The sequence below is a fragment of the Rhinoraja longicauda genome, chromosome 1 (genome assembly GCF_053455715.1).
Source record: "Rhinoraja longicauda isolate Sanriku21f chromosome 1, sRhiLon1.1, whole genome shotgun sequence".
Lineage (NCBI taxonomy): Eukaryota > Metazoa > Chordata > Chondrichthyes > Rajiformes > Arhynchobatidae > Rhinoraja > Rhinoraja longicauda.
Window position 1 is genome coordinate 122,380,962 of NC_135953.1, and position 17,722 is coordinate 122,398,683.

Sequence of the window (17,722 nt, forward strand, 5' to 3'; positions counted from 1 at the left end):
TTAAAACATCAGTGAAAGAGGTGAGCGAAGTCTCAGGTCCTGCCAAATGCTTAGTTTCATATTCAACTCAGGTTGCAGTTAAAACACTTCACAAATCTCCAATATAGCTAATCATGACAAAATTTGGATAGGAATTCACAGCATACAACCTACTAACTTTATGAAGTGCAGGAGCCATGACTGGCACAAGGAATCCATTGTAGATATAGTTCACAAGTTGATTGCGTATCAAGGGATGAGCCACCTAAATCAGCAAAGGTTGCAAAGTCAGAGAAAATATTAAGGAACACAAAACATATTTACAACAGACTGTCTTTATTTCAAATCCGCACAGAATAGGTAAACACCAAAAAAGTTTATTGGAAAAAGATTACTTTCAAATGATAGTTTTGTCTGCAAATGCAGTTGAGATGTAGGGCTTTTTTGAGAATTGGGATGGAAAGATTCTAAGGATTTCTCAGCATTACTGTAGGGACTTTGACAAATATTGAGCTGGATATAGTTTTGTGGTTAAGTGGCACTGTGTAGGAGAAAATCAATGCATGCAAAGATCTTATGGCATTGTGTAAACATTGATTTTGAAGCTCATTGTTGTAAGAAAGCTAAACACAATAAATAAGACAGATTGTAAAACAAATAGCTTTCAACAAAAGAAAACACAGAGGCAAACACAAAATCACATTCTGTCCCAGAGTGCTAGAAGTTATAAGCTTAGATTTAATTCAATTACTGAAAAAAGTTTTCTTAAATTCATCTATTACCTTATTTTGAGCAATTTTGTTTGACTTTTCCTTTTTGAAAAATTAATGGATTTGCCCAATTAACCAATTGAATATGAATCAATATCATATTTAAATATGAAAGTATGATGGCTAAAGGGCAATGCGTATAAAATGTGCACCGTTCCGATTTACTCGAATTTTATGAGCCAAATAGTTTATGGATCGCTCACCCAAGTAAGAGACAATGCCAAAGTGTGATCTCTACACAAAAACAGTAAAATGCAGCAGAGTTCATTTATTGCAAAATGCGCCATATTCCAGATACAGAAAGTTTAACACTGTTATTATTAAAAAAGTTTTGGTAAATAGGTTCCATCCCTGAAGGAGAGCTATCTATTTATATTCCAACTTTTACTCAATCTTAGGTTCTGAAAAATATTAGATTTAGCACCAAAAACAAATTATTTTGTCAGGAGATCTCAGCTGGAAGCTGAAAAACTGATTTTGCAGGAAATGTGAAATGGCCTGAACATCAGACAACATTCATGAGTTGAAAAGTGAACGCCCTACATTGTTGACACTGTATTTATGCTAAGGGCTGAATATATCTTTACCTGGATTACCGCATTACAGAACTCCAGGGAGTTCATAAACTGTACCAGTGCCGGAATATGCATCCAGTCTTCTCGCTGCAGGTAATGCCACTCATCAGATCTCACCTCCAATTTAGTGGGCAGGGAAGAATAGAGACCACTCAACCCTGTGGCTAACACCTGTGGGGCAAATAATAGTGTGAGCGGATCACTGAATGAGCAATAAAAAGCCACTGAAGTGACACTCAGAATATAAACTATCAAATGCTGCAAAAGGTCTTAAATGAAAGTAGAACTGATGAAAATATTTTATAGGTTAAGCAAAGCAAAGCAGTTAAAATATAAAAGCTTTAATACGAACTAGAAGTAATTGCGAGGTAAATGCACAATCAATTGCTGATTCTTTTCATTCTTAAACTTATCATTGAGTTGTGAAAAGTAGATTGTTTTTCTAGGGTCATTGCATTGCATTGCACTCCACCTACACAGATGGTCTGACACCAGGTCCAATTTCCTTCCAGTTTGTATAATCATAAGTGGCTGTATGTCATCCTCACTGGGATTGACAACTATAATTTCCTGTTTAGTTTAAAGTTTTAGTTTAGAGTTACAGCATGGAAACAAGCCCTTCTGCCCACTGAGTCCATGCCAACCATCTATTTATTACCCGTTCACATGACTTCTATGTTATTCCACTTTCTCATCCACTTCCTACACACTAGGGGCAATTTACAGTGGCCAAATTGACCTACAAATCCGCACATCTTTGGGATGTGAGAGAAAATGGAACACCCAACGATAACCAATGCAGTCACAGAGAGAACAGGCAAACTCAAACAGATAGCACCTGAGGTCAGCATCAAACCTGGGTCTCTGGCTATGTGAGGCAGCAGCTCTACGAGCTGCGCCACTGTGCCTGTTTGCCTGAAGATTTTTACGACAAAATGATGACGACTATCCGCAACTTGCAATATATGGTGACATTTGTCTTATGAAGTGTATACTACAAACTAGGGCCAATTCACAACAACCAATTGTCCTTATATCCCATACAACTTGGGAAACTTGCATATCAGCGGGAAAATATTCAAACTCCACCACAGACAGGGTTGAATCCAAGACCTGATAGTCAGAAGCTCTACCTATCCACTGTGCTTTAACTTATTTTCATAATGACAAAAAAAAATCAAAAGAACCTTTTTACCTTATACATAACAAATTCAACTGAATAGTGAACAATCACTATTCCAAAGTACTGAACCTAAAAATATTTCATTTCCCTATCAATATATCTACAAAATCTGCATTTTTACAGCATTGTTCCATGATTGAGTTTTACATGTCTGTGTGAAATACTTTGAACGTACATATAAATCATATGTCAGTGTTAATCCAACTATAGTAGTAATACAAATATGGAATGGTTTCCTATTTAATAGATTTATGTAATTTGGTCTGTTTCCTGCTGATTTCACTTGTTTTATTATTAGCCAATGACTCAATTTACCTGATAGCTACAAAGCATCATGTAGAGTTTTTAAGAGCTAAATACCTATGTTATGAAAAAGGGTGACCCTTTGTTATTCGATCTAAGGAATTGTGCAGATAAGCAACAGCCTGGGCGGTGAGAATGTGACATTCATTACTCATGTCATCAACTCTGAAAGTCTTCATTGTGCAATACCCTGAACAGAGTCTGAAAGAGGTACGTCATCTCAAAGTCTGCATATTTATGGTCTTTCAGATGCATGATTAACGCCCAATTCTAATTGTGCTCATATAATTAAAGCTGAATAGTGGTCCTGGCCAGAATGAAACTCGTGCTTCGATTTGATAATACTGCTGACGCACAAGGATTTGTCTTTCAACCATCTACAATTCCTCATAAACTGGACTGTATGTCTTAAGTAGGTATCATTTGTGGACGAAGCAATTAAAAATATCTCTGATCATTTAAAATGTTTCCTAATGTTTGCTTTTTTCTCTGAAGAGAGTTTTATTAAAATAATGATATTAATCTATTTTCCTTGCTCGGTTGGCTGATTGTGGTTCCTATCTTTAAATCGCAACCAAACACAACACTGATATTGACAATGGAGCACAAGAGACTGCAGATGCTGGAACATTGATCAAAAAACAAACAGCTGGAGGAACTCAGCGGGTCATGCAGCATCTGAAGAAGAACTCCCTGCACAAAACATCGTATGTTATTTCCCTCCACGATACTGCCTGACCAGTTGAGATTTTCCAGCAGTTTGTTTTTTGATTGAGACTGACAAACTGCTCTCTGCAGTGTGAGGAAATGCAATCTGGTAAGATCTACACGTGGGCCTTTGCTTTAGAAGACATATATATAAACATCCAACTCTCCACAACGTGGGGTGGGGTCAGTTGCATATTTCCATTTTAAGCAGGATCTCACAGAAAATATAAGACCACAAGCTGAAACAAAGCTGTCTGATAATGAAAATGAAGAATACCAAAACAGTTTTCCTTAAGATTTTTTACCGAGGTTTCTCACAACAGTGCTTAGGGAAGTAAACATTCATTTGTGGAAGCTTTCGGAAAAGGTTTGCGGAAAGTTGAGGACCAGAGGGCACAGCCTCAGAATAAAAAAGGATGTACCTTTAAAATAGAGACGAGGACAAATTTCTTTAGCCAGAGGGTAGTGAATCTATTAAATTCATCGCCACAGATGGCAGTGGGCCCCAAGACTGTGTGGAGAAAGGTTCTTGATTACTAAGGGAACATTGATCAAAAAACAAACAGCTGGAGGAACTCAGCGGGTCATGCAGCACCCTTAGGTTAAGGGGAGAAGACAGGAGATTGGTTTTGAGAGAAAAAAATAGATCAGTCATGATCGAATGTAGAGCAGACTAGATGGGCCGAATGATCTAATTTTGCTTCAATGTCTTATGATCTCATGGTACAGAGCTAATAGAGATATATCAACATACTGAATAGCAATTGTTTGTTTCCTTACACTTGTCACTTTAACTTTGTTTATTAAAATATTCAAGACAGTAAAGCATCAGTGCATTAACATTGCCACAAGGTACTGGAGGCAAAATTTGCAGCTCAGATTCCCTCACTAAAATAGTTTCCCTCCTCAGGCCCTGATCTGAGTTCTGCACCTCACTAATCATAAAGGTTTACATTTCAACAGCACCTTTCACAGCTCTTTAAGGGTGTCCCAAAGAGTCTTACAGCAAGTGCAGTACCTATGACTGACAACAAACGTCCACAAATGGCAATGACTAGATAAAAAACTTTCAGTGATGTTAATTGAACATTTAAGAAAGAGAGAGTTATGGCAGAAAAGGCCACCAGATGTCAATCCTCACCAGCTCCTTGGAGAGCAATCGCATCAATCCCATAACCCCACTGCTTTAACACAGTACTGAAAATTGTTTTTTCAATATAACCTCTCCTGCTTTTGTATTCTCTGACTGGGTAATACTGAATTTCTATATGTTTGGATAATACTGAATTTCCATATGACTGGATAATACTGAATTTCCATATGACTGGGTAATACTGAATTTCCATATGACTGGGTAATACTGAATTTCTATATGACTGGATAATGCTGAATTTCCATATGACTGGGTAATACTGAATTTCTATACGACTGGATAATACTGAATTTCCATATGACTGGGTAATACTGAATTTCTATACGACTGGATAATACTGAATTTCTATACTGGATCAGCTTGATTGGAGGCCCTTCTTGGTGAAGATAATTAAAGATTCTTCAGTCTTATCTTTGACATTCATATGCATGACACTATTCTCAGATTTCTAGCCAAGTGCTACTCCCAACATATAAAGTCTCAGTGAACAAGGGTTGATTCCTCTGGCATGATAGTAATGATGGAGTGAAAAATATTCTGACCCATAAGGTTAAAGATCTTTGTGGAATATAATTTTGCAGCTGTTGATTGTTCAAGAGTCAAGAGTGTTTAATTGTCAAACAGAACAATGAAATCCGTACTTACTGCAGTTTTACGTCCATTTACGTAAAACACAAATAAATATACAATAATCACTAAAACAATAAATTAATAATCAGGGGTGAGCGAAGGTGGCGGCGGCAGTGAGGAGGGAAGTTTCCTTGGGTTTGTTGTTTGCAAGGGGGCGCTGTGATTTTTCGCCTTGTCCCGGCTCTGGGCGGTGGTGATCCGGTCTCCGGTGAACCTTCGCCAGCAGCTTCTGCCTCCAGTCCCCGCCGCCTAAGAGCTTGCTGCGGGCCGGATAAAATCTCATGGCGGGCCGGATGTGGCCCGCGGGCCATAGTTTGGAGACCCCTGCAATAGAGCTAGATGCACGGTGGCGCAGTGGTAGAGTTGCTGCCTTACAACAAATGCAGCGCCGGAGACTCGGGTTCGATCCCGACTACGGGTGCTGTCTGTACGGAATTTGTACGTTCTCCGCGTGACCTGCATGGTTTTTCTCCGAGATCTTCGGTTTCCTCCCACACTCCAAAGACGTATGGGTATGTAGGTTAATTGGCTCGGTAAATGTAAAAATTGTCCCCACAATGTGGGTATAGGATACTGTTAATAAACGGGGATCGCTGGTCGGCGCGGACCCGGTCGGCCGAAGGGCCTGTTTCCGCGCTGTATCTCTCAACTAAACTAAACTAAATCTAAAATAACTTCACAACCAATGGATCAGATGAAAGCTCCAGTACATGCATGAATGATGGTGGATAATTAAGCAGCTCGCAGAAGGCTTCATGAAATCACCATTCTCAACAACGGCAAAGTCCAGTGCATGCGCCAAGAACAAAGGATGAAGCATTTCAACATGCAACAACTTTCCATGGAGGACATTTGCCTCTAGCGAAGCTGTTCCAGAACAGCTGCCAAAATATTTAACCAGGAAAACTCCCAACTGTGAAAAGAGATATGGATCTCTTACATTAACTTATGAGTATTGTACGAGTCTTATGAGTATACTTTCAATCAGCACGAATTGATGGAAAGTGTCATCCAAAGTGGCATTCACTCACAATCAAACGGCTCACTGATTCTAAGTTGGGTTCCTTCAGAAGTGTGCACCTCCAGTCCTCATTCCAGCTTTGGTTCAAACATGGGCAGTGAGATGTATTTCGGAGATGGAGAAATTTAATCAAGTGTGGCATCAAAAAGCTTGGGTAAAACTGAAGTCAATGGGAATCAAAGGTACTGACCAGAGTAAAATGGAGGATGAAAGTGGTTTTGAAGGTTAGTCACTTCACCAAGGTATTGCTGCAGGATTTCATGAGAAGAAGTCCTAGGCCTTACCATCTTCAACTGCCTCACCAATGATCCTTCTTCTATTGCGAGGTCAGAAATGGGAGTGTTTGAAAATGATTTCACAGTGTTCAATTCCATTTAAAATGAAAGTGTTTGCTTGAAGGCAGCAAGAGCTGGGCAACATTCATATAAATGGTTGATGTGGCAAATGATGCGTGCACCACATAAGTGTAAGTGATAATCACAATTGAGAGAATCCATCTTCGATCGCTTGATAATCAATAGCATTACCATTGACAAATCTCTCACTATCAATATTTTGGGCAAAAGAAAATACCACAAATTTAACTGAACCACCAATACCAATGTTGTAAATGCTGGTTAGAGACTGGGCATTCAACAGAGTGTGTCAGACAGAAAAACATAAATTATACATAACTTACATAAAATTACACTTAAATTCTGCAAGACAATAAAAAGAAAAAAGACTGTGCAAAGAAAAGCAAAACATTAGTGCAAAACACAAAGAGACAAAAAAAAAAACACCAACAAAAACACATCCAGAGCAGTGCAAGAGGTTCATAGTGTCCCCTTGCCAATATAGGCTTTGGGTTGTGCAGGTCGAATCAAGAAGCTGATGGTTGTAGGAAAGTTGCTGTTTCCAAACAGTGGTGTGGGACTTCAGGCTTCTTTACCTCCTACCTTCGGCAAGAGGCACAGCGTAGATGGTGGGTATCCACGATGATAAATGCCACTATCTTGAGGTAGCGCCACATGTAGATGCTTTCAATGTTGGGGAGGGCTGTGCAGCCTCTGTAGCCTCCTGCGTTCTTGTACATTGGAATTACCGATCCAGGCCACGTAGAGACAATGTCATGCCTTCTTCATGTGCATCAATGTGCTGGGCCCTGACAATCATCAAAGGTGTTAATGCCGATGAAATTGAAGCTGCTAACTCTACCAACTGTCGCGCCATCAATGAATACTGATGCGTGGTCTCCCGACTTGCCCTTTCTGAAGTCAAGGATTAATTCCTTCGGCTTGTTGATGTTGAGTGAGAGGGTGTTGAGTGAGTGTTGGTTGTCATTCAACCAGGTGTACACTCTCTCTACTGTACGCTGACTCACTGACTTTCACGATTCAGCCAGCAACAATGATGTCGTCAACAAATTTATAGATGGTGTTGAAGCCGCACAATTCCAGGAATACAGTGGAATACTTCCCACTTGCATGGGGAAGTACAGCTCGCAAATACGAGACATTCGAGGCAACACCCAGGACAATCCAGCTTATTTTGTATTGGTTTATTATGGTTGAGTACATTTTTTTTTAAACTGCATGGACAGCAAAGAGGTAGATTAGGAGACCAGAAATACAATACTTATCTTATGAGAAGACTGTTCAAGAATATGATAAAAGCAGAAAATAAGTTGTTCTTGAATCTTCTGTTTGGTAATCTTCTGTTCAATAGGAGAGGAGAGAATAGGGAATGACTATAGGGGGAGAAGGGAAGGAGGCTGGTTTGAGTAATGAACTGAACAGTGTGCTCAGTGCTGTAAATGTTGCGTCCTTGAGCAGAGCAGATGCCAAACCAAGCTGTGATGCATCCCCATGTGATGCTTCCTACGGTGCGTCTATACAAATTTGTCAGCGTTATTTGACACATGCTGAATTTTCTTAATCTTCTGAGGAGGTTGGGTTTTCACTGTACTTTCTAGGCCATAATGTCAATCTGATTGAGCCAGAGCAAATTGTTGGTGATATTTATGCCCAGGAACTTGAAACTCTTGACCATCTCGACCATCGCACAAGTGATGCGGACTGGGGCATGTAAACCATGTATCCTTCAGTTATTGACTAGCTCCTTCGTTTTGCTGACAAAAAGAGATGGTTGTCCTGACCCCATGTTACTAAGCTCCCTCTCTCCTTCCAGTGCTCAGGCTCACCATTGTTTGAGATCTGACTTCCTGCGGTGATGTCATCTGCAAGCTTGTAAGTGGAGTTAGAGCTGAGTTAGAGCAGAAATCGGTCACACAGTGGTCAATGCACAGGGAGCATAGTAAGGGGCTGCGAATGCAGCCTTGCGGGATCCCGTTGTTGAGAATTATTGTGGAGGATAGTTTATCCTTACTGATGGCCAACTAATCGAGGATCCTGTTGCAGAGGGGAGGATGGTGAATCCTGGGTCCAGAGGTTTGGAGATAAATTCAGTTGGAATTAAAGTGCTGAATGCAGGGTTTTAGTCAATGAATAAGCATCTGATGTAGATGTTATCCAAATATGTCAGCGATGAGTGCAGGATCAGGGAGATGATTTCTGCCGAGAACCTGTGAAAGCGGGTATTCAATTGCCGTGGATCAAGTTTGTCTGGGAGGCTGGAGTTGATGTGCGCCATGACCAGTCTCTCAAAGCACTTCATGATGATGGATGTCACACCCACTGGGCAGTAACCATTATGGCACGACACCGTGCCTTGCTTTGCTACCAGGATGACAGTGGTCTTCTTAGAGCAAGTGGGAACCTCAGAATAGAGTAGGGGGAGGTTAAAAACATCTGAGAGTACTTCAGCTAATGGGTCTGCGCAGGTCCTGAGAACAAGGCCGAGAACGTCTTCAGACAAGTAGCTTTCCATAGATTACTGTCAGGAAGGTTGATCCTGGAAGTCTGTGAGACCTGCCACAGCAAGCGAGACCTGCCACAATATACAGACGTCCGTGTGGTTATTCTGGGGCTTTAGGTTGGTCCGCAATTTTCTATTGGTGTACTTGATGACTGCGAAGATTGGATTAATTGGAATTTGAACCACCGGTCTAAAGAATCATACCTTCCACCTTTGGCACACCATAACTACATTATATAACACCAGCACTTCCCAACACGCAATCCCAACTTTAAGAAAAGAGCATCGAGTCCAGGTGAACCTACAATTAGCATTTTAAGTCGCACGACATGGAAATATATCACTGATCATTTTGAAGATAGACACAAAGTGCTGGTTTAACTCAGCTGGCTATCACTGACCATTTTGATTGGGTTCAAATCCTGGACCCTTCCACAGAAGATCACTGAAGGGGAAACTACCAAATGAACTGCACACTTTCAAAAAGGTGGCTCATCACCTCCTTCGCAAGGGCACAGGTCTGGGCATGGACCACTGGCTTTGACAACAAGGCCATATCCTGGGAGTCAAATGAAATATTATTATTACTCATTAAACCAGACTATGATTCCAATCTGAACAATATTTGCTTAGACTCTTAGTGCTTTGGCATAATTCAAAAACAAATGCCTGTGACATGAGAATTTTATTGGAACATATCAGGCAGTTTACACTTTAGCAATTACTTATTCCCAGCTATTTTCAGTAATTTCAACCTGTGATGGTAGATAATTAAAAGCCTCAACATTTAGGACAGAGATGTCAATTTGAAACTACAATTTTTAATAAGCCTTTGTCCCACAGTAGACATAGTTATGTAATGTTATTATATAATGTAGCCACAGGTGGAAGGTATGATTCTTTAGACCGGTGGTTCATGTTCCAATTAATACAATCTTCACAAATCCATCGTACACCATGACAAAATTCCAGACCAAGCTGCAGCCCCAGAATAACCACAGGAACACCTGTAGATTTTGTATGCCATTACGGGCTACAAAATGAAGTCAGTCGTATAGCTGGCAATAACGCCTCCCTCTCGAACAAGCTCAATAAATACATTCTAGACGTGCCAGAGTTACTGTGTAAATCAATTGCGTATACGTTAATGGAAAAAAGCCAATTCAACCCAGAGAGTTGTGAATTTGTGGAATTCTCACCACAGAAGGCAGTGGAGGCCAATTCGATGGATGAATTTAAAAGGATGAATTAATAGTGCTCTCGGGGCTAGAGGAATCAAGGGATATGGAAAGAAGGCAGGCATGGGTTACTGATTGTGGATAATCAGCCATGATCACAATGAATGGCGGTGCTAGCTCGAAGGGCCCAATGGCCTCCTCCTGCACCAATTTTCTATGTTTTCTATGTTTCTAACTCCAGAAATAACTCAAATACAAAAAAAAATCTATGAAGCTGATTAGATGACACCCTGTGGTACTGATGTACAAATGACAACTCTGTAATAAATTTCATTTAAATCTTGCCTTTATAGCATGCTCTCAAGACACTTGAGTGGCATAATTATGCAACATTATGAATTAACATTAGGACTGATTAACTTACTCAAAGAGACAGCTATTAAGGAGCAGACAGAGGTTTGTGACAGGGTTGGTGCGTTTAGTGGCATTGCAAATCTTAGTGCCTATACAACTAAAAGCACAGCAGCCAATAGTAGGGTTGGGAGTGCGGCTGGTGGAGAGAGAAAAAAAGAGGAAGTGCCTTAGAAGGTAGAATTGAACTCTGCCTTCTCAGAGCAATGCAGGTCTGGCAGAGACTACTTAAATAGGGAAAGGTGGAACCTTGGACAGGTTTGAAAAGAGTGAGAATTTTAAAATCAAGTTAATAGTTCAGGACTTAATATAGACTGGAAAGGCCAAAATTATGAGTCTTAAAGGGTCAATAAGACTTGATTCAAGTTAAAATGCAGGCAGTTTTTGATGTGCTGAAATCTATTAAAGGGGAAATATGGAGGTACAGACAGGAGGGTTTTGGAATAATTGAACCTGATTGTGGTCTTTGCATAGATGTGTGTTTCAATAACAGACAAATTGAAACAGGTCATACTCGGGGATGGTTGGACACAGATGGTCTAGTTTTGGAGAGAATGAGGGCTTGGATTCTCAGCTCAGCATAAAATAAGACACAGAGACTTCACAATTAGGCCTGTGGGGGAGATGGAATTGGTGAGTAGGGAAAAGAGGCTTTAGTATTTTCTGTGTAAGTGGAGGAAAGTTTTCCCCATCCAGCACAAGATCCTGGACAAGCTGCCTAACAACAAAAAACCCGTTGCATTGTCAAAAGAGGTGGTGCTTAAAACCTCTGGAAGCTTCTATTGTGAATGTATTCAACTATCCAATGCAATGTTCACAATAAATTACAGTATAATGTTCAAAAATACTCTGGCCAGCCCAATTTTGATTGCATTAATTCTACGTACACTATTCACTGGGATTGCTTCACTTTTCCACCCACTAAGGGTATTATATAGCCTGACTATGGTGTTATTGGAAAGAGAATGAATCATCCCCTCAATCACAGAACTCTACAGAGCAAGAGATTTTATTTGAAATCCACAATATTAGTTTTGCAAGTGCGAAAATGACACACAAGAGACACAATCCTTTGAAGGGGAAACAGGAGAAAAATTATCACAAATTCTTTTTCAATCACCTCTCAAGTTCCTGCTGGAAGGTACACATAATTTCTGCAGGTCATAAATGTCACTCTGTGGCTGCCGGGTATATTCTATTCAAAAGTACCACACAACTCTACAGTGGGACTCACAATGGATGCTCCCCACAGCCAATATGAAAATAGCTGTACCTGCTCAGATCCCTTCCTTCAGGAGAGTCAGGAACCAAACATAAGCCTTTGATGCAGGGCATATTGGCAGGATAGGTCTTACTGTCTTGCTAATAATATGAGAACTAACAATTGCACACTCGATGGCTGCAGAGAAAGCCTCGTGTTTAGACCAACAAATGAAGCATTTAAACAATGGCACAAAAAGACAGCCTTGGCCCAAGGTACCATTATTTTGATTAAGAGCATTTTGTTTATCGAACTAAAAAATGTCTCACATTGGCACTACTATTTCTAACAATGGTATTATACAAGACATATAGTGCTGGAGTAACTCGGCGGTCAGGCGGCATCTCTGCAGAACACAGATAGGACCAGCATCTGCAGTTCCTCATCTATTTATGTTCTCCATTCATGCTGCCTGACTCACTACAGTTATTCTGGCACTTTGTGTCTTTTTTTGTGAACCAGCATCTGCAGTTCTTTCTTTCTACCATATAATACATACAGAATGAGAGTGTATGCCAAATTTAAAAATATATATATTCTCAAACTCTTCCCAAGATGCATCTATATATCAGATTAAAATGTAGTATTTCTTAAGAACACCACTTTTAGAAATTTGTTCTTCGTGCTTCTGCCATGGATGAATAAACTGACCCAAGTTCTTTATGAATTTTATGATTTTTCAGGTACCCGAATTTCAAATTCCCCATATCAAAAGGTGTCATAATCACCTACACTGAATGCTGAAACTCTTACCGGACAAAAATATGTACTATCCACAATGTGTTTCGCCACGGCACGTTCTGCTGAGATCGACATGATAAACAGCAATGCGTCCCGAGCTTGTTGTCCCACTCCTCCTTCACGGTGAATGAAAGGAATCAGCAGTGAGAAAATGAGGAAGTTGGTTGCTCCCTGATCTTCACTGGTATGGAAAAAGAGTTCCAGGATGGAAGGATCCTTGGCCAGTATGGAACACAACTGGTTAAGCAATAAAACCAGTTCAATCTCCACAACAGGAGTGCCAGTTCCAGAACATGCACTTAGCATCATCATTAAAGGCCTTAGAATTGGCTTGTGGTGCAATAATGGCTGGTGACATTGGGTGACCAACATCTCATACATTTTTATTTGCTCGATTTTCATTTCGTCTGTAAACTCCCTTCGCAGACTCCACAGGAAAAGTTTCTCCATGACATTTTCTGTCACCACAAACTCCAGGATGGGACCCATGGCAACATCTACAGCTCGCTCCTCAATAAGCAGAAAGATCATGTGCTCAACATAATTCTGGACCGCACTTGCTTCATCAGGAGGAATAACGCCATGTCTTGCATTAGAGTTCTTCACTGGGTCGTGCCTTTCCAGGATCTTTATCACCTGAACAGGGAAAGGTTTGTTTCAATTAGTCAAATTTAATAAAAGGATATTCTTCGGTTTTCAAGAATTAAATCTTGGTTAGATTAGCAGCATGTTGCTTCAAATTAGCAGCCTTACAATCCCGAGAAGAATGAAAATCACCAAAATCACTACTACTTTGTGTTACTATCTTATAACCTATTTTGGAATGTGGACATGATAGGAATCCGGGCAAATTTATTATAGTGCACGGCAAATAACAATATACGGCAGGGTTTTGTAAAATGCTTTCCTAAGCAGGAGATGTGTCAAGGCAAAGTCCAATATTTCTTTCTCCCACAGGCTACAAAAGCATTGGATGGTAAGCTGAAGCCCCTTGGCTTTTTAATTCATCCTCTATCTCTATTATATTGGCAGCATGGTAATGCAGTAACTGGTTCTGGTAGGTTAAATGACTGCTGGCAAAACAAAATAAAAAGGAGCTGATGGGCATAAATTGCAGGGATGAGAGGGCACCTGTTTAACACACCATTAAATAAACATAATGAACCACCAGAACATCCATGGAGTTTAATACATTTGTTTTGTCACTGGGGTTAGCAGGTAAGTGGAGGAAAGAAGTGTCCTTTGATGCATATATTACAACAGTTATTACTAGATGAATTGGGAGCAACTGCCTTTAATATTGGAGGAAATATTGCATTCTTCACCTCCGCCCCGCTTTTGAAAACAGCAAAGGACTGAAATAGATTAATTATTGAAATAAAATCCATTCATAAACAGGGTAATGACTGCATTAATACAAAAGGAGTTTGAAGTGAGCAGGTTAACCCAGTACATTATAAGAAGAAAAAACACCCAGGTAGTCAGTTTGAAGAAATGACAGCCCACGCTGTACATGGATTTGGTGCTTTTCGCCAGATGCTGTGAGTTTACTTGTGGAATGGAATTTGTTTAAAGACACTTCAATTGCATTGAAAAATATGCTGATACTCATGTGGAATAAGAACATCCCGCTATTTATTCTAGAACAAACAAGTGACATATTTATAACAAAAACTGAAATTACTGGAAAGATTCTGCAGATCAAGTAGCATATTGAGAGAAAAATAAATATTTCATGTGTAGATATTGTTCATCAGTAAGAATTTCTAGCCATAATAAAGGAGTTGGAGTTAGTTGCTGCTGAACCTACTGAGTACATCTGTATTTTATGATCTTGATTCTTAATTTCAAAACCCCTTTCAAAATAAGCAATGTCACAGCAGGAATTATTATGCAGAGCAAATAAGAAACTGCTGGAGGAATTCAGTGAGTCAGGCAGCATCTATACAGGGAAATGGACAGATCACATTTTGGGTTGGGATACTTATTCAGTCTGAAGAAAGCTCCTGACCCAAAATGTCTGTTCATTTCCCTCCACAGCAGGGTTTTTTTTTGCTTAAGATTCCAGCATCTGCAGTTTCTTGTGCCCTAATTGTATATTTTCTGTCAGTCCACACCTTGCAATTTAGTTTTTTTTAAACACAGTTTTGACATCCTGAACAAGCCCAAACCAGTAATCCAGAAAGAGACAAGTTCATCTAGTCCAACAGGTTCCGATTCACAATTACAATGACAAGCAATGTATTTAGGAATAGCACGCATTAACTACAGCAAAAAAAGTTTATTTTACTCAAAACCCAAGAAAAAGAAAAAGTGTAAATTGTGATGTGGTAACTGGATCAAATGAAATATCTATAAAATTAATATTACCATTTACACACAAAGTCTAATATTTCAATAATTTAGGGTGTGGCTGAGCACTGACTAAAAGCAAAACCTATATGAACACATCATTTTAATGTCATTAGTACTGGGTTTGGCACAGCAGATTGACTTTTAGTGAGGGATCACTGTATGAAATGGAAAAACACACCAACATGAACGATGGAGAAATAATGTATAAACTAAGGAAAGCCATCCTCAATCTTGTCAAATTTTTGACATCAAATGAATTTGTCTTTGAATGTGAGCCCTTCTGTTTCCTAAAAGATGGTTCACAAAATCAGCATTATCATTGGAAAGCCAGTGAAGAAAACAGCAGCTTTGTTGGCAATGCCTTGACATTTCTGAGGCAGTGATGTGAAGAAAGTGAAACATGGTAAAATGAACACTGCAACAATTTATTTCTAGAACTACAACACCTTGCATTTATATAACTCCTGATATAAAGGAAGCTAGTCACATAAAGGAATATTAATACAAGAGACTTTATCAAAGTGGTTTTTTTTAATGGCTACCTTTAAGCAGGAGACATAGAAGTATCAATGGAACCTCTGGAGAGTGTTTCACTGCTTAGGCAGTTGAAGGTACAACTGCCAATAGTGGAATAATTAAGTTTGGGGATGAACAAATTTCTAATTATATGAGCACAGATATTTCAGATTTGAAAAGATTGGTCACAGAGGAAAAACTGGGAAGATTGTCGATGAAGACAGTTTACATTTATATATCTTCAATAGAAATGGGGATTTCACTATTTTAATATTAAAAAGTGGTAATGAACAATAAAGATGACCTCGAGGAGGAGTAAGTGGTAACAGAAGAAGTGCTGTGCCCAGGAGACATTAACCCTTCAATCCTGAAATTTTGGAGAAGTGGTTAAAAGTACTAGTGGCTAAAAAAAACACTAGTGTTTTGGAACAGTAGAGATCAAATTCTGTAAGCTTACTCATCACAAGGTGAAATGGTGTTCCCAAGCATTTGTTGGGCTTTACTAAATCAACATAGGAAACTAACTGGACAGGAGCAGTGGACTGAGAATTAAATGGCTGGTTTGGGATCTTGTTGGACAACTGAATGATCCTTCCAGAGGGCTAAAAGGAGCACAGTGTATGTGGTTGATGGTGGCTACATGCTGCAGGTGGTAAAATGGCAGAGGATAATCCATTGAACATGGTGGAGGGGAAGTTATAGAGAAGAGAATCCACACAATGGTTCTAGGAAGGGAGGGGAAAAAAGGTGAGTGAAGTAGTGCAGGAAATGGATCAAACTCAATGGAGGGCTCTGACATCCCTACTGGAGCAGATGCCTTGGTTGAATGGAAAGGGAGACTCTTTGGAAGTGCTGTGCCCAGGAGGTATTAACAATGAAAATATGGCAGAGATGATGAAAGCAACAGAATGGAGTCATCCCACAGATATAGCCTGACCTGCCGATTGTTTCCAAAATTTTGTTTTTGCTTCAGATTTCCAGCATCTGCAGTTTTTTTATTTTTCAAGAATTGTCATATTCATGCGTTTCTACTAGCAATGAGAGAGTAGAGAGACTGGATGTTTAAAATTATAAAAGTAAGGACCTAAATTATAAAAGTAAGGACTATAAAAGTAAGGAAGTGGCAGAAGGCATCACACGAGTTGTGGATGGTGATAGGAAAAGGTTGTACAAAGGAGAAAGTAATGTTTGAAACAAAGCTTAAAGACCCGGTGGCGCAGCGGTAGAGTTGCTGCCTTACAGTGGCCGGATTCGATCCTGACCACGGCCGCTGTCCGAATGGAGTTGGTACATTCTCCCCATGACCTGCGTGGGTTTTCTCCGGATACTTCGGTTTCCTCCCACACTCTAAAGAGGTACAGGTTTGCAGAGGTTAATTTACTTGGTAAAATTACAAATTGTCCTTAGTGTGTGTAGGATAGTGTTAGTGTGCGGGGATCTCTGGTCGGCTCGGACACAGTGGACCGGAGGGCCTGTTTCCGCGCTCTACCTCGAAACTAAACTAAAACTAAACTGAACCCAACTCCACAGGCTGCTTCCAACACATTCTGCAAGCAGGGCTATTCTCGTAGCTTAATCAGCCCTTTCCCATAGTTTTAAAAACAGATAGAAGAAACAAGATGTGGTTGATTCGGCTTTAGACAGACTCACCTGAGCCCAATGGTTTTTAAACACAATGGTGCAGGTTTCCGAGTCCACTTCTGAGAGACTCGGGACCTGTCGACTCCCCTTGCTCAGGGCAACTGAAGCCATGTTCTTCAGCAGATCTGCCTTAGACCATGCTGGAAAAATGCCAACACAACATATGTCGCACCTTCCCTGCTATCCTGCAGTTCCAACAAACATGCTGTACCAAATCTGTCTAGTTTAAGATTTGTAATGACCTGAAAAAGAACAAACATAAATGCATATTAGTTAGTCCACCAATTTGAACAAAAAAGCAAATATTTTAGACAGAAGCCCACAGTCAAGTCCTTATGCCATCATGTTTACTCTTAACCATTAAAAAAATTTCAACTTTAGAATTTTACACATTGAAGCAAAAGTTTGAAGAGTGATAATGATTCACCAGTCACACCAGAA

At 39.9% G+C, this 17,722-nt stretch overlaps 1 protein-coding gene across 1 annotated transcript in view; it reads right to left on the bottom strand.

The window, feature by feature from the left end:
- Positions 1-17,404, bottom strand: part of fhip1aa (FHF complex subunit HOOK interacting protein 1Aa) — a 55,441-nt gene extending 38,037 nt beyond the window's left edge. The window contains exons 1-4 of the mRNA XM_078405903.1: positions 17,291-17,404; positions 12,782-13,405; positions 1,337-1,495; positions 158-244 (exon numbers count right to left, since the gene is read on the bottom strand). Of these exons, the coding sequence (XP_078262029.1) occupies positions 158-244; positions 1,337-1,495; positions 12,782-13,405; positions 17,291-17,392 (972 nt within the window). The 5' untranslated portion in view covers positions 17,393-17,404. The remainder of the gene's footprint in view (positions 1-157; positions 245-1,336; positions 1,496-12,781; positions 13,406-17,290) is intronic.
- Positions 17,405-17,722: the final 318 nt, after the last annotated feature.